The sequence below is a fragment of the Micropterus dolomieu genome, linkage group LG04 (genome assembly GCF_021292245.1).
Source record: "Micropterus dolomieu isolate WLL.071019.BEF.003 ecotype Adirondacks linkage group LG04, ASM2129224v1, whole genome shotgun sequence".
NCBI lineage: Eukaryota > Metazoa > Chordata > Actinopteri > Centrarchiformes > Centrarchidae > Micropterus > Micropterus dolomieu.
The window spans coordinates 31,975,817-32,000,006 of NC_060153.1; the positions used below are offsets into that span (position 1 = coordinate 31,975,817).

The window sequence follows — 24,190 nt, forward strand, 5'->3', positions numbered from 1 at the left end:
GACTGGAAAAATGTTGCCTGGTCTGATGAGTCTCGATTTCTGTTGAGACATTCAGATGGTAGAGTCAGAATTTGGCGTAAACAGAATGAGAACATGGATCCATCATGCCTTGTTACCACTGTGCAGGCTGGTGGTGGTGGTGTAATGGTGTGGGGGATGTTTTCTTGGCACACTTTAGGCCCCTTAGTGCCAATTGGGCATCGTTTAAATGCCACGGCCTACCTGAGCACTGTTTCTGACCATGTCCATCCCTTTATGGCCACCATGTACCCATCCTCTGATGGCTACTTCCAGCAGGATAATGCACCATGTCACAAAGCTCAAATCATTTCAAATTGGTTTCTTGAACATGACAATGAGTTCACTGTACTAAAATGGCCCCCACAGTCACCAGATCTCAACCCAATAGAGCATCTTTGGGATGTGGTGGAACGGGAGCTTCGTGCCCTGGATGTGCATCCCACAAATCTCCATCAACTGCAAGATGCTATCCATCAATATGGGCCAACATTTCTAAAGAATGCTTTCAGCACCTTGTTGAATCAATGCCACGTAGAATTAAGGCAGTTCTGAAGGCGAAAGGTGGTCAAACACAGTATTAGTATGGTGTTCCTAGTAATCCTTTAGGTGAGTGTATGTCCAACTACAAATTCTGTTCTTTGAATTTATTTGTTTAACATATTTTTTGGAGTCACAATTTTGAAAAGCATGTCACCTGCATTCCACTTTGCCAAACTCAAAAATACACCGTGTCCCTTAATCATTCTTAACTAACTTCCATGTATGTGTGTGTGCGGTCAGGTTCGTATTGTGTCAGGCCGTCCCATGCACTGCCAGGTACCTGGGATAGAATATACTATGGGGAAGAGGGCGGTCCAGACCATGCTAGAGGGAGCTACAGCCATTGCCTTGTCCTACAGCGGCGTCCTCTATATCGCGGAGACGGATGAGAAGAAAATCCACCGCATTCGACAGGTAATCTTCTGGACACATTCAAGTACAGTACATTCCTGAACATCAGATGAACAATTTTCCCAACAAGTCAGAAGTAGTAGTGATGTGAAAGTCAGGATTATAGTTATAGGTATTAAAGTATTTAACTGAATGATTTAGTGTGCCGTTTTCTTTTCAGCCGGGCGATTTTAATGTTCTTTTTTTTTTACTTCTGTCAAATGTCTATGTCTGGCTATGACCCCACCAGGTGTCGACTGATGGAGAAATAACCCATCTAGCTGGAGCACCATCAGACTGTGACTGCAAGGTACTACACTATATATTTATCACCTAACACTGAGGAGTGTCATTTTCACTCCTTCATGTTCTTATTTTATATGTTCATGTCATATCTTAATCCTGATTCCCTTGTCATAGTACAGCCGATCCATTAGTACTTAAAACTAGGTTAGAAAATGTTGAGAAACCAGCAAGAGACAGCTATATTTAAAAAAAAAAAAAAATTCCTCCAAAGCCACTGCCCCAAAACACACGTTCATGCGCAGTGAGTGCTCGCAGGTTGGTTGGTGGACAGGCATGAAGGCCAACCAGTCATTTCATTTGCTCTGTGCTTTCTGCAGTCCTGCTGAAGCCACAGATCCCACATTGTTTTCATTTTTGTGTCAGACTATTTGATTTATTGATTGCTGTCAGGAGCGAATTTTTTGAACATAAAAAAGTAAATCCTTCTGAAATAAATTGCTTACCGCAGAATAAATGAGTAGCAGTCTAAGAACGACATGGATTCAGTATAATACAATATAATGTTAAAGTGACTACAGCTAGTATCTGCTCAACAGGAATGTACTAATAATACAGTGGAATAAAACACGTTCATGTGAAGTTTAGTTCTACTGAATTGTTTGGTTGTGCCTACCTCTGTTCTCCAACACATGACTTCTTTTCTTTGTGTGCTTCTTCTTCTTCCTCTCCCACTCCCTAACCTTCCTCGGTCTTGAAGAATGACGCCAACTGTGACTGCTATCAAACGGGAGACGGCTATGCTAAAGACGCGCGACTTAATTGCCCGTCGTCTTTGGTGGTGTCTCCGGATGGGACACTGTATGTGGCTGATCTGGGAAATATCCGGATTCGAGCCATACGCCGCAACCAACCGCCTACCGGTATGTATATGCATATTTATACTTACACTTCTTTCTGTATTTGGGAGTGCCAAGATATTATAAATTAAAGATTAAGTTTAAAATATATATATATATATGGTGGATGTACATAACCCTTTCTGTTGCAATTGTCACATTTTGATAGCGTTCACGTCATTAAATAAAAGAAAGTAAATAATAATAGCCAATAATGTAAATAATAAAGATAGTGTATAATAAGAAAAGTTTGTCTGACTGTCTTCAGGCTCTCTGGCTTCAGGCCCCAGCTCCTACGAAGTGGCTTCCCCAGCCTCCCAAGAGCTCTATGTGTTTGATTTGAATGGGACTCACCAGTTCACCATGTCTCTGGTCACTGGTGACTATAAATACAACTTCAGCTACAGGTTGGTGTGTCATCTTTGCCATCATTTCTGGCATGTGTCATCATTTTTCAACGAAGATGTTTTTGCAGCACAAACTGTTTCTATCTCAGTAAGAAATGATCTTGTGTTTTCTTCTCTTTTGATACATCTTAAAAAATACAATTTCTTCTTTTTCAAATGTTCAAATTTAGTTAATTATCACTTTGCAATATTGCTCCCTCCATTCCCGCTCTCTCAGCAATGAGGAGGATGTAACCGCGGTGACAGACAGCAGTGGGAACACCCTTCGTATCCGTAGAGACACCAACAGGCTGCCTGTACGCATTGTCGCCCCCGATAATCAGGTGAGACCTTTAGCCGTGCTCCAGAACTCAATGAACTTCCAAATGCAGGCATTTCTTTTAACAAGAGGTTTTAAGTGTCTCTAACCAATTTGTAGCGATATTAAGATTTTGATTTGAGAGTCTAGGACATTGAGGATCCTGGTTTAGGAATTAAGGGTACATGACATCGTGTGAAAGAAAAAATGTAAGATGCAATTATCAAACTACCAGTTGATTTAAAAAAACTGCATTCAGCCAGGTAATATACCAGTAAATCATTTTATTATCATTTTGAATTCAGTGTTGTTTCTCACAAAAGTTTCAGGAGAACATGATATTGACAATAAAGCAAACCTACAGTATACTGATGTTTGATGCCTGAGGCGATGGCTGACATCAAGTAAGACTGTAGTGGCAGAGTGTGTTTAATCATTTTTGTATGTAACGTTTGCTTTTTGTGAGTAGCATAAAGGGAACTACAGCCCCGTGTTCAATAATAAATCCAATCTACCATGTACCTTGTTTACCTGTGGTGTGTGTTTTGGGTGTCTACAGGTCATCTGGTTGACCATCGGGACTAATGGAGGTCTGAAGACTCTCACGGCTCAGGGTCAGGAACTGGTATTGTTTAGTTACCATGGAAACAGTGGCTTGCTGGCTACCAAGAGCATCCAAATAGGCTGGACTACCTTCTATGAGTGAGCAGCATTACTTTGTTTATATTTGAGTACATGTCTGCTTTGTACTGACATATGGACGGACAGACAGATATTTTATGATATATATATATACATCCATCCATCGTCAACCGCTTATCCTGTGTACAGGGTCTGGAGCCTATCCCAGCTGACATATATTTTATGTTTTATATATATGTTTTAAACCGTTGAGAAGATATTTTGCAACACTTCTGAAGAGTGTCACCTTAAATGTTCTGCACCTGCTCAACGGGGTCAGCATCTGACAGGTGTCAAGCTGAAGCGACACACACTTAATCATCTCTCCACACACTCCATTAGTCCCTCAAGTTTATGTCTAGACATAACTTTTTTTGTGGGACCAGTGAACACTGATTGATTAGTCTTTTGACAAGAGATAAAGATAAAATAAAAAATCTACTTGACTGATTAGAAATTCACTGTATTGAAAATCTCCTTCCTCTAATTAAATACATTTAAAGCAGCTCCTGCTGAGTACATCCAGTTTAAATTCCACCTTCTCAGCTGTAAGAACCTGGCCGTATGTGTGTGTGTGTGTGTGTGTTATGTATCCATAAAGCACTTTACAGTAATGGCAACTAATGACCCCTTATTCCTCCCTCCCTGCATCCTCCCTGTCCTTGTAGCTATGACAGCGAGGGCCGTCTGACTAATGTGACTTTCCCCACCGGCGTGGTGACCAATCTCCACGGCGACATGTCGTCAGGGGCTGTTGCTGTGGACATTGAGACGTCAGGGAGGGATGAGGACGTTTCCATAACAACCAACCTGTCATCAATAGACTCCTTCTACACTCTGGTGCAAGGTAAGGTGATTACACAAGGGTGCGGATGTGTGTGTGTGTGTGTGGGGGTGTTTGCAAGTGAGTGTTATTTTGCGAGTGCCTTTGTAACACTGAACGGTATTATCCGTGGCTGTACGTTCCATTTTCAACTTTATTTTTAAATGGAAAGCAGTGCCAACTTGTTTTAGAGGAGCAAGCTGTGGCTGAGAGGCAGAGGCCGCTAATCAGAAGATCGGGACCCATTAACTTCAGCCACCACCACCAGCCTTTGCACTTATCATGGCAAAACACTCCAAAACATGAAATCTAGTACCTGAAACAGAAACAGCTGTGTAGGAGGAATACAGCTGGGTGAGGAACAGTTAAACTCAGCTAACAAGGTGAGGCTGCTGTTAGTGGAGTCACTAACACCATGGCAAGACACAAGGTAGCTATACTGCATCAGCAAGGTCTCTCCCAGGCAGACAGGGGTTTCCAGATGTGCTGTCCAAGCTCTTTTGAAGAAACGGGCAACGCAGAGGACTGTAGACGCAGTGGTCAGCCAGAGAAACCTCCTGCAGCGGATGAACGACACATCATGTTTACTTCCCTTCACAATCAGAACGCGTCCAGCAGGGCCATCAGCTCAGAGCTGCAGAAAACAGTAGGACCCTGGCGCTCCCATCTACTGTCTGGAGAAGTCTGGTGCGAGGTGGGCTTCATGGAAGACTTGTGGCCAAAAAGCTTCAGACATGGAAACAAGGCCAAGAGACTCAACTATGAACACAGGAACACAGGAACTGGCGTGCAGAAAAATGGCAGCAGGACCGATGAGTCAACATTTGAAATATTTGGCTGTAGCAGAAGAAAGAGTGTAACAGGAGTACAAGAGTGTCTGCAGGCAACAGTGAAGCATGGTGTAGGGTCCTACTGTGCTGTTCTAAGTAATGTTATCACGGGACAATGTGTGTTGTGAACGTCAGTAATATCTCCTAGCACCTTTGACTGGAGAAATTCAGAACACAATACTTGATCATTTGCTGATACCGGCCAACACGCAGCATGCGGCCTAGGTTGCTTGGTGACCCTAAATTGTCCTTAGGTGTGAGTGTGACTGGCTGTTTGTCTATGTGTGGCCCTGCGATGGACTGGCGGCCTGTCCAGGGTGGACCCCGCCTTTCGCCCGATGACAGCCGGGATTGGCTCCAGCCCCCCCGCGACCCTGTACGCAGGATAAGCGAGGGACAATTCAGTAGGCGATATTGGTAGGAACATGCCCTTGGCACCGGCACATTGTTCACCTCTTCTGATAATTCAAGAATTGAGGTGAACTGCAAAAGGTAACCATCATCCTTCATGTCAGACATTCTGCCTAAATGGTGAGGGAACACAAGAATTTAGCACTGATGCCCTTGTTAAATCTGAACTAATGAGCCAGTTGAAGTGAGGCCTCGAGTGGCTGGCAATGATTTGTTTCAGAGCGAGCTACATGTGCCAAGAGTGTGAGGGAAAAGAGAGTAGATTCCCCCTCAGAGTAGTGCAGTATTGATTGGAATGCAATAAGTTATTCAAAGCCATCGACAAGTGGAGCATTCCTCTCCATCAATTCACGTGCATTATTTATCGTTTCGCCTCCACGCTGTCATCTCAACTGCACAATGTGCAAGTGGTCTAGGTAATATGAAATCACATCGCAGTAGATGTTGTTGCAGACAAGAAACGGTAAACAAGTTGTTGCATTATGTCATTTTGTTGTTTTTGATTTCTTTGTGCGGAACATGTTGCTAATTCAGAACAAAAACAGTAAATGTTTATGCCTGTGCATTATCACGGGCTGTGTGTGCTGTCTCTCCCCATTCACTCCACATTGTACAAAACTGTTCTGTTTTGCTGGAAAACGGATGTGGGTGGCTGTGAGTGAATGATCAGCTTTTTAATGTGCCCTGGAAAAATTATGGCAGATACAGTAAGTTGACATAAAAGCTTTGTAAGTTAGTTAGTTTAAGTTAGTTAGTCAGAGAGGGATAACCTACCTGTTGGTATATCAGAAGGAAAAACGCTCACACACATGGACGTGCGCACACACACAGCCATTAGTCCTGCAAGAGGTCAAAGGGAACCTAATTAAAAGAGGCTGGGGGGTGTTAATACCTGCTCTGTGCGCCATTAGCAGGTTCAAACAGCCCACGGAAATTAATTCTACTGTTTTCTCTCCTTACATTTATCCCTTTATCTCTTTCCCTCTCTTACACTTTCATGCTCACGTCTCTTTGTCCTTTTTCTCTCTTTCACACTCAGCTACGTATTAATACTTAACTATTAAGTCTTAATACTAAACTGAACTGAATGAATGGCTTGAAACTTGCCACATTGAAATCATTCAATGTGAAATATATTTTGTTATTTGTCTCTGTCTTTCTCTCATATAGACCAGCTTCGTAACAGCTACCAGGTGGGTAATGACCATTCTCTGAGGGTCATCTATGCCAATGGGATGGACACACACTACCAGACAGAGCCCCATATACTGGCAGGTAAGCTGTTTTGAGCACCTGGATGGATAATCAGAGGGTTCATGTCAAAATCAAAAATCAGTTATTGTTTTTATATTTACTTTATCTTGATTGACACTGTGCAGTATGTGTAAAGTATTGGGTGTAAGCTATCTACATGGTGAATGCTTATGTGTTATATATTGCACAGTACGCCGCGTACCAGATTCCCATGTAAATGGTTTTTCCACCAAGAGTTTTTGTATTGCATGCTGTGTCAGAGGCCTTGTTCTCTGAGAAGCTAACACAGATCTCTGGGCATGTTTGTTAAAAGGGTCTTAGTCTACTCTGTAATTCGGTATAAGCCACTACTTGTCCAGCTGTACTGATACCACATTTTCAGCTAATTTAATTTGACACATTATGAATTGATTTTCACTGAGAGTATCAAAACATATCACATAATAACACAAAACATCACAGTTGGATGCCTTTGATCTGATCATCTGTCAAGCCAGCGTTTTCACATTTTAGTGCTGTTACTGCAAATTATTAATTATATATTTTACCATTTTCCAAAGCAAAAAGCAGCAGGTGTTCTTACGTTCTACATAGCTAATGCTTTGCATTCACATGTGTATTTGCGAGTGAATAGCACATTGGTTGACTGCTTTTTTTGTTTTGCATATTCTGGATTAGATTTTTTTGCTCTAAAATGTGGTATTCGTGCCTTTTTCATATCCATTTCTAGGTGCTGCTAACCCGACTGTAGCCCGACGCAACATGACACTGCCGGGAGAGAATGGCCAAAACCTGGTGGAGTGGAGGTTCAGGAAGGAACAGACACGAGGAAAAGTCATCGTCTTCGGGAGAAAGCTCAGAGTGAGTGCTCTCCAGTTTAAGCTTTCCATGAACAGTGGACCATAGAAAGAATTAGGCAATGAACTGGAACCTATCAAGGGCGTAACCAATGTCAGCTGGGATCACTACTTTAATCTGCTAACCGTGCTTTTCCCTTCAGTTCTTTTTCCCCCACACACCGACACCGGGTCTCTTACTGCAAACACACCTGCTTGCCTCGTCGCCTCTTCCTGTTTGCGTCTGCTCTGCTGACTTTCTCCATCAGCGGTTTGTTTTCTAAAGTCACAGAAAAAGACACCAGAATTGTCTTCTGGATTCTCCTGTTTTCAAAAACAGCAGGTGCACCGAAGCGATCGAAATCAACTGGGTACCAATTGACATCTTCACTGGTGTGTGCACAGTTCTTGTCTGTGATATCCATTATGTCTACGTCTTGTAACGTAATTCCAGATAACATCTCTCTCTCTGCGTCTGTACAAAATGCTAAAATGTGTCACCAAAGTCAGAGTGTCCGCCTCCCAAGCAGGGACCGTGCAGAAACAACTCGGCCCAGTTACATATACATGCTCAAATCTGTGGCAAACTGACACTATCATGCCAATTTTCAGTCATAGTCATAGCACCACCCACTGACTGACTGACTTAAATGAAGTTTTACCTCTACAAAGATTTCTATCATCCCATGAAACACAAAAGGCATCTTGGAGCCATACCCTAAACCCAATAGGAGGTCAGCCATTTTGAATCGAAAGTGAAATTTTCACCATTTACAGGCTTTGCACTTTAAAGGGTCCATGTGCAGTTTTCTTTGGCCTCTAATGGTGAGGTTTGCAGATTGCAACCACTACGTTTGGACTCGGCCAAAACAGACATAACAAACAAGAGACAGCATCACAGAACATGCTGGAAACTCAGGTAAACTCCCACTGCAAAGTTACAGTAATATTTTAAACTAACCCATGCTAGCTGCGTGATAAACTTACATTGACTGCGTTCAGCTGACATGACAGATCTGTTAGCTCACCTGCCGGCCTTTAAATAACTACCTGTGTATATTCACCAGAGAGGCCGAGCAATGTGAGCGTGGCTAAATGTACTGGATGAAAAGGAAAAGGTTAGTGAACTAAAGTAAATATTACAAATGAGATCATTGCCACACTTTATAACAGTTAGACCACAGTAAGTAACGTCACTGTAGTGAATGAGTCTGCCACTGTGGTCCTGCGCTGTTGCGTTATTGTATATTATGTGGGACACAAAAGTTACAGCGACTGAGATGGTGGAGAATCTGTGTACCTGAGTATTGGTGAGTATTTTATCCTTATTCAGAGTTTGTGTTGCAGACACCACATATTTAAATGGATCAACTTTACATGTACGTAGTGCAATTTAAACACCTTGGCAATGAAAAGAAGTTTTCACTGATGGGGTTGTATGTGGCTTGAAGGCAAATTTCAATGTTTTGGCATGAAACGGGGAGTTGTTAACTTAAGTGGACATTGTCCAATCTGCTCCAAATTTCACAGTCCCAGCCTGAAGACATCTACATGCTAATTAGAAGTTACTGTGCCACCTGCTGGCAACAGGAAGTACAGCTTATGTGACAATAATCATTTGATTTACGTGAAAGTTTCACGTTGTGGTGGATACTTACTGCACAGGAACATGACCTTTTATAATTAGCAGGTGTTCTCTACCACCGCATAGCGACACAGGAAGTGTGTAACTTCTTCATGCAGCTTCCAAAACACATGAAAATTGTGAGCAGCGTCGACAGTCCTTCAACAACTGCAGGTCCTGTTCATCGCTGCTTGCAACTTTAATTTCTTAATGTATTTGTTTATCATGTAATTATGATGTATTTGACTTCCACTGTCATTCTTAGTATACGTCTTAGTCAGTATATAGAGATTATATAGTCCGAGCAGATGATGCGTACTAGATTAAAGCTGTCAATCTGTTCATGGGCTCAGCTCAGCCCGAAGAAATTGTTCCACTAGTTCCTTTTTAAAGTAGGTGGGTGAATGTAGGCCATGTCCAGTTCATGTCAAACGATTCTATGCAAAGGGAAGGCAGCACTATCGGAGAGTCCTGTTTGGCGTTACTTGAAACAGAAGTCACGGTTTGCTTGGATCCACATTAACATCACAGGCAATACCAATGAGCAAAATGATTTGTTTCTGCTGATATTGAGTGGCTCACACTCTACAGGGCTTTTGGCTGTTATCCCAGTGGTCTTGTTTTTCAGCCAGCTGGCTACTTGCCACAGTCCCGATATCCTTCTCTGCCCCCTTTATTCACCTTGCTCCATTCTGCTAGTGCAAATTTACAAACGAATGAGTGGCAGAATAAAAAGATGAGAAAAATGACTCTTGAATGTTTTCCAGCAACACTCTCTTTTTAATGAAACAGGACTGTAAAACAATTGATTAGCTAATTCTTAGTATTTCTGCCTACTTTAAGAATCCATAAGGTGAGTTTAGCACTGAACCTGGGTAATCTATCTTTGTAAATTGTTGTTTGAGCAAAGAGCACGTCATTTAGAAAGCAATAAAGAGTGGCTAGCTGGCTCTGTGATGATACAGTGTTTTATGGGTATTGGATCAGAAGTTTGTTTGAATTCACTGGCTGAGGTGCAGATGTTGAATTGATCAGCCAAGAATTTAACAAGTTAACACTTTGTTTGTCTGTGTGTTTAGCTAGGTGCCCGACACTTCATCGTGTAGCACGCTTATTCTATTTTAATCCCTATACTGCAATGGTTCTAAGAATAAAATGGTGGTGTTTGATCTGTCTGATGCTGTTGTATTATGGGGTGAGATCAACATTTAAGCATATTGGGGCCTTCAGGCTTTTAGTCACGATCAGACTTTGAAAGGAGCATAGCAGGGATTCAGCGTAACTGCATGTTATACAGTCCAGTTTCAGTTCATTAGCATGTAATGTTTCAGCTGATCAAAGGTTTATTTGATCACAAGAGTTAATTTTTTTTGTCATTTGTGTGTCTCCACCCCTGCAGGTGAACGGTAGAAACTTGCTGTCTGTGGATTACGATCGAACACTGCGAACAGAGAAAATTTATGATGACCACAGGAAGTTCCTGCTGAAGATCATCTATGACACCCAAGGGCATCCGACACTCTGGGTTCCCAGCAGCAAGCTATTATCAGTTAACCTGACATATTCCAGGTAAGCCTTTCTATACCGGGGTATTTTATTATTTTAGCGCGCCCCCCACACAGCCCTGGGGGGCTCCGGTGCTGAAGTGTGTCCGCCAATCCGAACTGACTTGGGGTCTGTTCATGAGGAAGTCCGATATCCAGTTGTTGTATTTAAACCCAGAGTTCTGAGTTTGGTTCATGGGGGAGATTGTGTTGAATGCTGGGCTGAAATCAACAAACAGCATTCTGATGTAGGCGTTGTTATTTTCAAGTTGTGTGAAGCTTGTAGCCACGGCGCAGCGGAGAGATCTGACACGCGCGTTGGGCAGACAGATGTAACACTGCACTGATGACATGAATAAAATAAAAATAAAAATTAGGTACAAGATCATGATTTACCTACATATCCACAGTTGTTGTGTTTTTCCTAATAACAGACAGGTGACTTCATGAACAAAAATAATTTATTTTAGAATTCCCTTTAGATTTTCACGTGTGTTAATGTTCATTGACACTCAGTGTACCGGTAGCCGCATTTATAATAGTGTTGTTAATGACACTGATAACAATTTGTGTGTGTTTGTGTGTGTGTGTGTGTGTGTGTGTGTGTGTGTGCGTGTGTGTGTGTGCGTATGCATTTGTTTGTCCAGTACGGGGCAGGTGACAGGCCTCCAGAGGGGTCCAACCACAGAGAGGTGGGAGTACGACAGTCAGGGAAGAATCATTTCCCGAGTCTTTGCTGATGGAAAGACGTGGAGCTACACTTACCTGGATAAGGTACAGGTTAACACAATGCAAGCCATATGTACACATGTACACACATCACTAACTACAGTTTTACCAATACACACATGAAAACATTGTATTTGACAGACTTCAAAGGCTCTAATAAAGAGTTGATACGTGCATGTATCATCGTTGCATCATGTCACTGCTGGGTATTTCATGAAAGCATATGCTCAAGTAGAACCAGAAAGCACACGTGCGTCATTGTCTCTCAAGGAGGTACTGTGATAGAAGTACTGCTCGGCTCTGCAGAGACATGATGAAAAAAAAAAAGATAAATGACATGCCAACGCACACACACAGTTTGTTCTCTGTTTTTACCACGCACAAAGCAAGGTTATTGTGTTTGCCATGAATTCTGGTCAAGCAAAGTAAGCAACACTAAGGGAAGCTTTTTCCCCTGTGTAAAATCTGCTGTTACAAAGTTAGTGAGGGAATCGACCTGCCACAAAGCCCGTACTTACTAACAGACAGCCCACTACCCTTATGGAGAGGAGAGGAGGGGAGGGGAGGGGGAGAAATGGCTTGCAGTAGGTAAAAAGAAATGAAAACACAGCTCCCTTGTCTCTTAAGGAAGAAAAAAGGGGGGAAAGGATAGAAGAGACGGCAGTTAAAAGAAATAGACATGAAAAGGAAAACCTCTCATTTTCAGCTTTAAGTTATGTTTGTCTTCCCTTCAAGAGTACTGTGTTGGTGGTCAAAAAAGAATGACTTTGAGTTCCAGGGTGCAGGTCATAGTTTATGTAGCCTGGATGCTAATTTGGCATTTTCACTACATTTCAATGTGAATAGAATTTACAGGTTGCAGATTGTGTGGATTAAAAGTCGAGTCAGTAAGCTCTCAGTGTGCTTTCAAATCGACAGGTTTACAGTGCTATTGAATGGTAATGAGACTGTGGACTGGCAAAGTAATTGGTAAATGGACTGTACTTGTATAGACAACCTGCACTGTCTCTTAAGGTGGACAAGAGACGGGAATCCCTGCAGTACAAGAGCGTAAAAACAAAACCAATAGTACGAGGAGGAAGAGACTGGAGGGATAAATCAGATTCTTTATGTTTGTTTGGGAAGACGGGCAGACAGACAGAGTCCGGCACTAAACAACAACGGGCCTTGTTTGTGCACAGTGAAAGAAAGGAATGCTACAGAGAGACAGAGAGGGATATTTAAGGGCGTCTGCAAAAACAGAGGTACTATTGTGGAAACAAGACCCAGGGGATGGCGGGAGCTTAGTTAAAGCATGTTAGACAGCGGTAGGAAGAGACAGAGACAGAGGGAGAAATAATAGGTAGCAATAAAGGTAGTACATTTAAAGTGAAGGGTTTTTTTTTTCTATTTAAGTTTATTTAAAATAGAGAATATAGATTTGGGTGTCATCTGCAGAGAAAGGGAGAATGTAAGAGATACTTAGAAGACAAGCTAGGCTTATATATGGTTAATGGTTAATGGTCGGTACGTGGATAGCGCCGTTCTAGTCTACCGTTTTTCTATACAGTGTAAGGTTTTCTTTGAGCAAACATCTAGTGGCCATTAGAGAAAGAATCAGCTTCACTCCCAGCTGTGGTGGTTACCACATGATGAATACCAATGACTCATAGTTCCTGGGCAACATGCTGACGTGTTTGTCTGTCGGAACATCCCATTTCTCACAGATATGTGTTACTGAATGCCTCTTTCTACACAGTTCTCCCAAGGTTCAGTGAGCGATTTAATATCACAGTTTGATATGTAGAAAAAGTAGACTATTATAAATAAATCACATATTGTCATATATTAGACGGTGTGTATCAGTTAGGCTTTACAAGAGTTTTGAACTTTTAGTGGTAGTTTTTTTTTTCTAAAACATCCATATTGTTAAGGGTTGTTTGAGGCAAAAAAGGAAAACAGACCAAGGGAACTTCAAGTAAGCATTTCAAGAAAAAGAAAAGCTGTATTTAGGATCTGAGTGACAGTTATGAAAAATACAAGCAAGACCCTAGTTAATAAATTAAAGAAAAGAAACTGGAGGAGAGGAAAAACTGGAGGGATTTGAAGTAAAATGAAAGAGAAAGAAGCAGAGAACGATGAAAAAAGTCAGGGGAGGCACAAAAAAGTGACAGAACATGGGACGTGAGAAGAGACATGTGTTTTTCATTCACTTCCTTCCTCTGCCTTTTCACTTTCTTTCTTTGCTGAAAAGCCTCTTTGGGAAAAGGTTAGAATTCATCATGCACAGTGGGACACATACAACACCGGACCTGCGTCTGTACGGATGCAACATACTATAATTTATGATGAACACCGTGAGCGCAGTTGAGTGGGTGACATGCTACTGCAACTACTGATCAATATCTTTGTTGTCCCAAGAGAAAAAGGGTCTTACAGTCAAATAAACACAAATGTAAAAATCAACAAAGAAGAAATACATAGAGATGAATAAAAATCGAGATCAGTCCGCTCTACAAGAATTAAGCTTGGCCTGAAGCCGCTTCCTGGGAACACACACCCAATGAAATGGTGTATAAAAGTCATTATTACACAATAATACAGTAGATCAGTTTAGATCAGTTGACTTCAGTGAAAGAGTTGTGCAAAATGCACTGGATGACTTCCTGAGCCAGTTTAGCAGGTTAATAGAATCACGTATTAAGCACTTCTCTGACCTGTCTAGTTGGACTCATCGGGGCTTTAGCGCCTGCCTGAGGCAAAGAGCACATACCCAGCAAAGAAGACCAGATTAGATCTGCATTCTCCTCACATTTCAGATTATTGTCCACCACTACTCACAGTGCAGGAGGGTCCAGGAGGATTTGTGGAAGGGATGGCTTTGTTTTTTGTTTTGGACACCAGGTGGATATTGGTGTCACATCTTTCTACACAGATGTCCAGTTTTCCTCTTCCTATTAGCAGACGTGCGTGTGGTAAGCCCCCAAGCCCCACGGCCAGGACAGCGTGGAAAACACCCGTGGGGCTAAAAAGAGTAGCAGGGCATCCCCGTTGTTGTGGTAGATGATGTATGTCCAGCAAACATGTTGTGTCATGTGTGAAAGCTGCTTCCTTGACCTGTGCTGTCATGTCTTATTATCGGAAATGTTGGTCTTTTTTTCCCTGAAGCTGAGTTGAAAATGGACAGGCTGTAGCCTGTTCACGTGCTGATTTGTTTTTTTTAATCGTGTCGTAACTGTCCTTGCTTCCTTTGTGCTCTTGTGTGTGGCTGTTTAATAACATCCTCACCTGTGGTCCAGTTCCACAAACTCTGCTCTGTTTTCTGAAGGGGCTGAATCAGAGCAGCAACCCTCATAATAAACCAACTGTATCACCAGAGGGCAATATCAATATTGGATTATTTCACAAGCACACCAGATTGTTTTTTTTTTTACATCCACTGCCAATATTTTATTAGATATATATATATATATATAGATATAAGTTCTCGCTTTTTGCAGGATGTGCACATGGTCACTACAGTATGGTTAAGGTTATTGAAAAGTTGGGGTTATGGCAAATGCATTTTGGTGAAGTTATGGTTAGACACCTAAAAACATGTGGTGATTGTATTTATGATTGGAGGTTACCGGTCAGCAGGTAGCTAAACTAGCTGAAGAATGAGATGGTAAAGCATGAATGAAGTAGCCGATGCTTACTTCAGTGACCTGCCAGACCTAAAGCGGTCTGTTACTATGCATAATGCCAGTGGAGCACAACCCCACCAGATGGTGCAAAAAATCATGATATTCATCTAATAAAAGCTGATTAGAAGATGTAATATCAGCTGTGCTTGATATATTTAATTGTCCCACAGTGTCATTACATGTAGCATATGGTTCATTAAGTAAACATCATGTTTATTCTGTGTAAGAAGCATAGACTGTGAATGTACACAGCGCAGCGGATACGATTCACCCCTATCCTGATTGACAGGTCGCTGTGATCGCAGCTTATCAATCACAAGGTAGCCCCGCCCTAAAGCACCACCTGCTTTATAGATTTGAGAAAGAATCCAGGTTCAAGGCACCTCCACATGGGCTTCACTTTTCAGACCCGGTGGTTGGTGCTTGGTAAGGAGCTCCATGTTTGTTGAGACTAACTGGTGAAATATACATATATATATATTTATTTCCATCTGTCACATATTGGGCCCAGTATAGAGTGAAAAATTCTTTTCTACAACGTTGAGTAAATGTAAACTGTAGACTCTGTGTCATGTAGTGCTCTGATGACAGGTTTCATATTCTGTTCTGCCCTCTCTCTAACAGTCCATGGTCTTGCTGCTGCACAGTCAGCACCAGTACATCTTCGACTATGACTCAGGGGACCGTCTGTCAGCGGTCACCATGCCCAGCGTGGCTCGACACACCATGCAGACCATCAGGTCCATAGGATACTACAGGAACATCTACACCCCCCCAGAGAGCAACGCCTCTGTTACCGTGGACTACTCTGAAGATGGACAGGTGTGTGTGTAATAAGACTGCAATTCATATCTCCGTTTTTTTTAGTTTTGGCTTTTACACCACAAATGAAACACTGGAAATGAATTATCTTGATGTATCCATATTTTTAGCAGATGCTGTAGTTCTCTTTGTCACTGCCAATTTACAATATAATGATTTAAGACTGCAAGGCAGCCACACATTTCTTTGTGTATTTCCAGCCATGGTCAGTTCTGACAGGTTGGCTTACACAGCCATGATGAATCTAAAGTCTAATCAGCAACCCATCAGTGGGATCTTCTTCTTAATGATATTAAAACTAAACAGCTCATCTCCACTGCTCTCTCTCTCTCTCTCTCTCTCTCTCTCTCTCTCCAGCTCCTCAGAGTCGCCCATCTTGGCACTGGCCGCTGTATACTGTACAAATATCGCAGACAGGTATATGATTTAATGTCTTTATTTACACGGTTAACATAATTAAAAACTGTATTATATTCAAATATTTCAAATGTTAAATATATTGTTTAAATGTATTTTATAACACATACAATGTTTTAAATTTCTGACAATTTATATTTAAATATTTACAGTAAAATTCAGGCATTGGATTAATGTTTCATTCGTTCTTTGACTGTAAATCGTTAAAGCAGTTCAGTCAACTCACATATGAATAGTTACATATTGGATATAAATTTTTCCCCCAAGATCCTGAACAGTATTATCTGCTGTATAGAGAATAGATGGAAAGAAGATTTACTTTTTGCATCAAGGCTCTGTTTCGTGTAATTGAAAGCCATGGCAGGGAGAGATCGATACACCCCGCACATGGGGAACCATGAAAAACATGAAGAGTCAGGGGGACCCTAGGGTGGTGGTGAGGCGTGACATGCGTAAGTAGCAGCTGCAGCAGAGAATGAACAGCTTTGACAGCTTGAATAGACAGCTCAAGAGTTGATAGCAGTCATTAAAGTTAACTTACGGTGTGGCTGATCCTGGGTGAAGTCCATTATTGTAAACACATACTGCTGTTTCATTTCTCTGCTCAGAACAAGCTGGCAGAGATCCTCTATGACTCAACACGAGTCAGCTTCACCTACGATGAGACCGCTGGTGTGCTTAAGACCGTCAACCTGCAGAGCGAAGGCTTCATCTGCTCCATCCGCTACCGCCAGATCGGCCCGCTGGTCGACCGGCAGATATTCCGCTTCAGCGAGGACGGGATGGTGAACGCTCGCTTTGACTACACCTACGACAACAGCTTCAGAGTCACCAGCATGCAGGCTGTAATCAATGAGACACCGCTGCCAATCGACCTCTATCAGTTTGATGATATATCTGGGAAGGTGGAGCAGTTTGGGAAGTTTGGAGTCATCTATTATGATATCAATCAGGTGAGACGCAGTTGATTTGAATTGTCCTTAAATCTGTTTCTAATGGCAACAGGAGATATGGCTGGAATATCACATCGTTTTCCACATTACTGATGAAATGACAAAATGGTAACACCTGGAGACTCAATTAACTGATTTTAGTCCGAGTGTCACTTTGACTTTGATTCTTAAGAGTGATGCTGAGATGCTTTATGAACACTTTTTTGTTTGACTTCCTCAGATACAGCTGGTTGTCAACGGTTCAGTGTTAATGCTCCGTCTTGTCTGGTCAGTCAGGTCCAGGCTCTCCAGTCTCTGTAGAAATCCGGATGTGTAGGAACTAAACTGTGAACTGTTTTCTGACCTTGTCCCTCCCTCCGTCTCAGATTATCTCCACGGCAGTGATGACCTACACCAAACACTTCGACCAGCACGGCCGCATCAAGGAGATCCAGTATGAGATCTTCAGGTCCCTGATGTACTGGATCACTATTCAGTACGACAACATGGGCCGAGTCACTAAGCGCGAGATCAAGATCGGTCCGTTCGCCAACACAACCAAGTATGGTTACGAGTACGACGTTGATGGACAGCTGCAAACGGTCTCCCTCAATGAGAAGATGATGTGGAGGTAGGAGTAATTACATTTAGCTGAAAAAAGCATTTGATGATGCCAGATGTTAACAGTGTCATTTCCTGGCTTTGCAGGTATAATTATGACTTGAACGGGAACCTGCATTTGCTGAACCCCGGGAACAGTGGTCGGTTAACCCCTCTGCGCTACGATCTGAGGGACAGAATCACTCGTCTGGGAGACGTTCAGTACCGGCTGGATGAAGACGGTTTCCTGAGACAAAGAGGAGCCGAGATATTTGAGTACAATTCAAAAGGTGAGAATTAGCAATTGTACTCTGTACCCGCCTTTCGCCCAATGTCAGCTGGGATTGGCTCCACCCTGTACGCAGGGTAAGCGGTTGATGATGGATGGACTCAGTATTTTGGTGGGCCAACGTAGCAATTTAAAGACCCAGTCACAACAGAAAGTGACACAGCAAAGGTCATCCATGTGTGTTTCTGAAACAGGCCGTGCTGGAAGCTTGGTTACATCATGACCACTAGCATGGCTGCATGATGAACTACCAGCTGGGAACATGCTAGCGCTGACTGGACACAAAAGACTTTTGTGGATTCATTTCGCCCCTGTGATCCTGGTGATTGGAATCTAATAAATTGCATTTGCTGCAACAGTTCCCAGTTTAAAATGCTGGTGTGACAGAGCCTTACACTTCTTTACGTCACTTCACACCGCCATGTGTAGAATTATTACGTGATTATATAACATCAAAACTGTTTTTGTATGTAGATAAAAAGGAACAATACTACTTGGGGCCACCATAGGCAGCAATTTTTCAATCCTATAATTTCATAGTAGCTTTAACATCAATCTTATTGTCTTGTCATTCTTCACACCCCGATTCTTCCTTTTTATCATCTGTAATGCAGGCCTTCTAGTTCGTGTCTACAGTAAAGCCGCCAGCTGGACCATCCAGTACCGTTACGATGGTTTGGGCCGACGGGTGGCATCTAGAAACAGTCTGGGCCAACACCTGCAGTTCTTCTACGCCGACCTGAACTACCCCACCAGGATCACTCACGTCTATAACCACTCCAGCTCTGAGATCACGTCCTTTTACTACGATCTGCAGGTAGCTGCCCATTATGTCAAATTTTACAAGCAAAGTAGTTCTACAGTATCTCCAGATAAAGACAGGCAAAACATTGGATGTGGAGGAGTCTAGCTTTCTCCAGACAGAGCTCTCAATGACTGTTTATGAGTAACCTTTGGTTTTCACTCTCAACTTTTGACCTATGATAGTCTGTGTGGAGCAGGTTTCCAGACGTGAACTTGTTTTATTGTGAGGAATATGCTTAGTGATTCAGCAGCAGCGCGACCCTCAACAATTAATAATAATAATTGTGACATTATTATTCACAGCCCACCTCTTATCACTTGTGGCGTTACAGAATACAACAGCAATAATAAAAATCATCATTACTATTATATTCATGTCTTAATTGGAATATGTATTGTTGCGCAGGGCCATGTGTTTGCTATGGAGATCAGCAGTGGAGAGGAGTTTTACATTGCGTGCGATAACACTGGGACCCCACTGGCTGTCTTCAGCAACAACGGACTATTGCTTAAACAGGTATGTGTGTGAGTGTTTTCCTGTGGGACAAAGGAAGAAGGCGGTTGAGTGTATTTTGTGCATCTGTTCAAATTCTATGATTGAAATGGTTTTGTGTCTCTTTTTGTGTGGTAGGTGCAGTACACGGCATATGGCGAGGTTTACTTTGATTCCAACCCAGACTTTGTGCTGGTAATCGGTTTCCATGGAGGCCTGTATGATCCTCTGACACGACTGCTGCATTTTGGAGACAGAGACTATGACATCCCTGCTGGGAGGTAGGCAGTCTGTCACTTACTCGCTCTTTGCCAGTCCAAGCATAACATTCTATATAACAGGATGCTATTCCAGCTTTGTCGGTGTCACGTCTGACCAGAGTGTGTTTGTTATGAAGGTGGACAACCCCTGACATCAGCACATGGACACGTGTCGGTAAAGACCCCCAGCCCTTCAACCTCTACATGTTCCGAGGCAACAACCCCATCAGCAAGATTCATCAGGTCAAAGAATATGTCACAGGTAACAAGAAGATATTTATAGTAAAAAAGTTTTGGATAATAGCTAAAACTAAAAGCTTGTTAAAGCTGAATGACCATACATATTTGTATGTATCTAGCTGCCCTTAAAGATAATTTCATTTATTTGTGGATGATACATTATATAGTGAAGTGGAGGGTTTTATGAATGTGCTGATGAAAATGAATTGTAGATAAGTCTGTTGCTTTTCATCAGAAAAAACAGCAACTCACTCTTCAACTTCTTTTATTTTTCTCTATCCCACTGCTGTCTTTTTATGTAGATGTCAATATCTGGTTGGTCACATTTGGCTTCCATCTCCACAACGCAATCCCAGGATTCCCCATTCCCAAGTTTGACCTGACGCAGCCGTCGCTGGAGATGAAAAAGAGCCAGCTGTGGGATGACCTGCCTGTATGTATCCTAAGTGGTAAATGGGCTGTCCCTGTATAGCGCCTTTCTAGTCTTCCGACCACTCAAAAAGCTTTTACACAACATCACATTCCTGCTGATGGCTGAGGCTGCACATCAGAAACAGAAACTAATCCTGAGTGTGGCACAGCAATCACGAACAATTTGGGGTTCAATGTCTTCGACATGCCTTCTAATCTTCCAATTACCTGGTGACCAGCTCTACCTCCTGAGATTAATGAATAAAAGATAACATATGAGCAACAATCCCGTGTTGTATTAGCAGCACACTGTTATCTGTCATCACAACTAATGGGCAAATCCACATTCAACCACATGGAGCAGAAAATGCTGCACTGCACAAACCTTTAAGGTGCGACCAACCAACCGGTGACGTGACAACAGGTATTTTGTTGTTACCTTATATGACGTCACTAGTCATGACTGTATTAGACCAATTATTTGAATTATATTTTATCTTATAAAAAGAATAAACAAGACACATGATAAAATTACCATTAGGAAAGAGAAAAGTATTTTAAACATGCAAAATAAAAAACATTAAAATAAGCAAAAGAGATGAGAAGAAGAAATGGAGAGGAAATTCATGGAGCAATATATTCAGAAAAAGGGCTAGGAAATCCAAACATAACCTGACGTTCACAGAGAAAAGAAAATCAGGAAATGGAGGGGAAAGAGGAAACTGTAGGAAGAAATGGGCTGAGAATAATGAGCAAGACAAGAGAAGACAATAAGGAGTCATCCACCGAGACCACTCATTCATGTATGTCTCGGATTAAACTCGCATTCGCTGCCCATTCCTTTTCTTACACTCGTTCAGTTATTGTGGCTATTTATAAACTTGTTTGGTGGACAGGTTATCAGTAATTCACACTTGTGCACAAAGAGTGAGAGACGGCGCAGAGATTCAGTGAAATAAAGACAGTCAACATGAACACTGAGGACAGAGACAAATATAGATGCGGCAGATTCAGAGAGGAACTGGAGAGAAAACGAGGAAGCGTTGGACTGACTGAAGGTGTTGTTTGAAGTGGGAATGTACTGGACTTACTCGTGCAGTTTGGGTGCAGTAGTGGCCTTTGTCACCAGGAAATCCAGAAACAACAGGGGTGTTGATCAGACGAGTAGTTTACTTGTGGTCATATAGAGGGCTGTGGTGTTGGGAAAATGCTGTAAAGTAAGAACGCTGCTCAGAAATAGGGTTTAAATGGCAGCAATAGTTATGTAAAAATGTAATAATTATTATCATTACTATTATTTAATAATTAATAATAGAATTTAACTTAAAGTTAAATTCACCTCGGGTTCTAGTCTTAAACAAAAGAAAATTGATAGCCAGTTACCTCATTTAGTCTCATAAGATTATCAATGTAGACAGTGGCGACATATTCACTCTTACGCAACATTAAAGAAACCAGCATGCATAACTACAAGCAGTTATTTACAGATAAACAAAAGTAAAACACACCAGGTGAAATCTAACTAAAATGTACGGAACTAAAGGACGAAGAGGTCTGTGCAAAAATCTGTGCAACCTTGCTGTTGGGCATGCCGTCGAGACAGCGGCTGATCGTCGACAACATAAAAAGAAAAAGTCATTATCAGTCAGAAAACGCTACCCCTGACATCTTAAATAAAGATGGCATAAGATATGTAGTATTTCAACATGCTCCTCGTCTCCTCACAGTACACGTGGAGTGAGGAGTGGTGCAATGTAAATCGATTCTGTACTGGGATATGAGTATATCAGAGTACGCTACCCTGAAATGATGTTATAATACTGTGAAATATAGGAACACATAAGGTAGCATTTTTCCATAGGGCAGAGCGGCTTGATAGACTATTGATTTGCGCTTCGACAAGGCAGCATATATCATCAGAACACCGGGAACACCCCGCCAGACCCAGTCATCTAGCCATCATAATTTGGCCCTTGTCAAATCCTGATGCTTGCCCATTCTTCCTGCTTCTAACATCAACTTTGAGGACACAATGCTGCCTAATATATCCCACCCACTGACAGGTGCCATGGTAACCAGATAATCAGTGTTATTCACTTCACCTGTCAGCGGTCGCTGATCAGTGTATAATCTATTAACATGTCTATTTTTGAACTAACTTTTGCACAGTACTGTATGTGCAATATTTGTTTTTTGTGTTTCTAAATATCTTGTTTGTATAATATCTAGTGCTGTTCTGCAAATGTGCCTTCCAAAATGAATCTGTTTTTTTTTTTTTTACGGACAGTAAATGCAACAAAGAGTCAACCGATACACTGTGCAAAGACACCAAGGCTACGTTCAGACATTTTTTTTGGTCGTATGTGACTCAGATCTGATCTTTTCACTTCGCTGACCCTCGCCATGAACAAAAAAAATCATGTGACTCTCTTCCTCCTCTACTTTGCTATCATCTTCTCACAAATTCCCCCTCTTATACCTGAAATCCATCAGGTCACCAGCTCTTTTCTGAGTTATGTGCATGCTATTTTTCCGAGCGGACACAGTGGGGAGAGAGAGAGAGATGTCCAGCACCAGAAACCGTAATGAAAAGGACAGAAAGTTGTGAACATTTGTCATAATTCGGCAGAAATGTGACCCGTGAGAAGACAATGAAAAACGGGAGTCTCCCGTGAGCTAACCTCTGTTGCTTCTTGTTTCCTTCTGTAACCGCTGTTCTAGGTTACTGCTGTGTGTTCGTCTTCTGTGCATGCGGGTCACTTTCAGGCCGCGGACAGTTCACATTGGACTCTGATATATAATATATAATATATAATCCTTATTTGTAGAGCACTTTTCAAAAACAAGTTACAAAGTGCTTTAACAAGTGTAAAGAATAATACAAAAAAAAAAAAAAAAAAAGAGAGAGATAAGAGCATGAAAAAATAATATAAAATTAGTAAAATACAATAAAATAAAAGGGATAAAATAAAGTCAAATAAGATTGGGAAAAGCTCTCCTATAAAAGTATGTTTTAAGAAGGGACTTAAAAAGATATGGGCCACATTTAAGCAATAATGTGAACTGTCAAACAAAACCAAAAAAAATTTATCATTAAGGCCTGCACGCTGAACGTAGCCTAAAATCTATTACACATATATAACACGACAATAACATACCTCACAGATATAAAAACGTACTGAACATGATTCTAAACATTCTTTAAAATTCTTCACCGTTAGAGCACTTGTTTTTTGTTAGCTACTGTTTGTTTAGGGCAGTGTTTTTTGGACCAGTACCAGACCATATAACACCTGTTGAGGGCACCAGGAAACAATATAAATTGGCAAAAAGAAACATATAATAGTTTTAAATAAGCTTTTTTTTGTTAAAAGGCTGGTCGTCGCTGACACACTGTAGCTGCCGGGGCTCCCTTCACATGAACTAACATCGCTGATATAAGCTTTATGGATAAATGGATCAGCCCACTCACCATAAACTGAGTCTGAAATGTACAACCTGAAAGTATCAAACAGTAGACACTTCACTCAGGTGCCATCGGAACTTTGATGATTATTTACTTATTGAAGAAGTCACAATGTTTTCTGAAAGTCTGCTGCAGATTTAGTCTTAATGCCGACGTGAGTTTAGGAGAGACCAGCCCATATAGTTTTCTGTGTTGTCTGTATTATCATGCAGTGTTATTTTAATGCACATGTTAATGATGTCCTAAAGTTACTTCCTCTTT

The 24,190-nt window shown here is 41.7% G+C and overlaps 1 protein-coding gene across 13 annotated transcripts in view; it reads left to right on the forward strand.

Moving 5' to 3' along the window:
- The window catches only part of tenm3 (teneurin transmembrane protein 3), an 818,277-nt gene that overhangs the window by 791,657 nt on the left and 2,430 nt on the right, over positions 1-24,190 (forward strand). For all 13 annotated transcript variants that reach the window (XM_046046662.1, XM_046046670.1, XM_046046663.1 and 10 more), the window contains 21 exons: positions 802-975; positions 1,202-1,261; positions 1,955-2,117; positions 2,362-2,500; positions 2,718-2,823; positions 3,358-3,500; positions 4,148-4,326; positions 6,714-6,818; positions 7,528-7,658; positions 10,657-10,826; positions 11,449-11,575; positions 15,820-16,017; positions 16,375-16,434; positions 17,043-17,387; positions 17,753-17,997; positions 18,075-18,256; positions 18,870-19,072; positions 19,466-19,576; positions 19,691-19,833; positions 19,950-20,074; positions 20,355-20,485. In XM_046046662.1, coding sequence (XP_045902618.1) covers positions 802-975; positions 1,202-1,261; positions 1,955-2,117; positions 2,362-2,500; positions 2,718-2,823; positions 3,358-3,500; positions 4,148-4,326; positions 6,714-6,818; positions 7,528-7,658; positions 10,657-10,826; positions 11,449-11,575; positions 15,820-16,017; positions 16,375-16,434; positions 17,043-17,387; positions 17,753-17,997; positions 18,075-18,256; positions 18,870-19,072; positions 19,466-19,576; positions 19,691-19,833; positions 19,950-20,074; positions 20,355-20,485 — 3,240 coding nt within the window. The remainder of the gene's footprint in view (positions 1-801; positions 976-1,201; positions 1,262-1,954; positions 2,118-2,361; positions 2,501-2,717; positions 2,824-3,357; positions 3,501-4,147; positions 4,327-6,713; positions 6,819-7,527; positions 7,659-10,656; positions 10,827-11,448; positions 11,576-15,819; positions 16,018-16,374; positions 16,435-17,042; positions 17,388-17,752; positions 17,998-18,074; positions 18,257-18,869; positions 19,073-19,465; positions 19,577-19,690; positions 19,834-19,949; positions 20,075-20,354; positions 20,486-24,190) is intronic.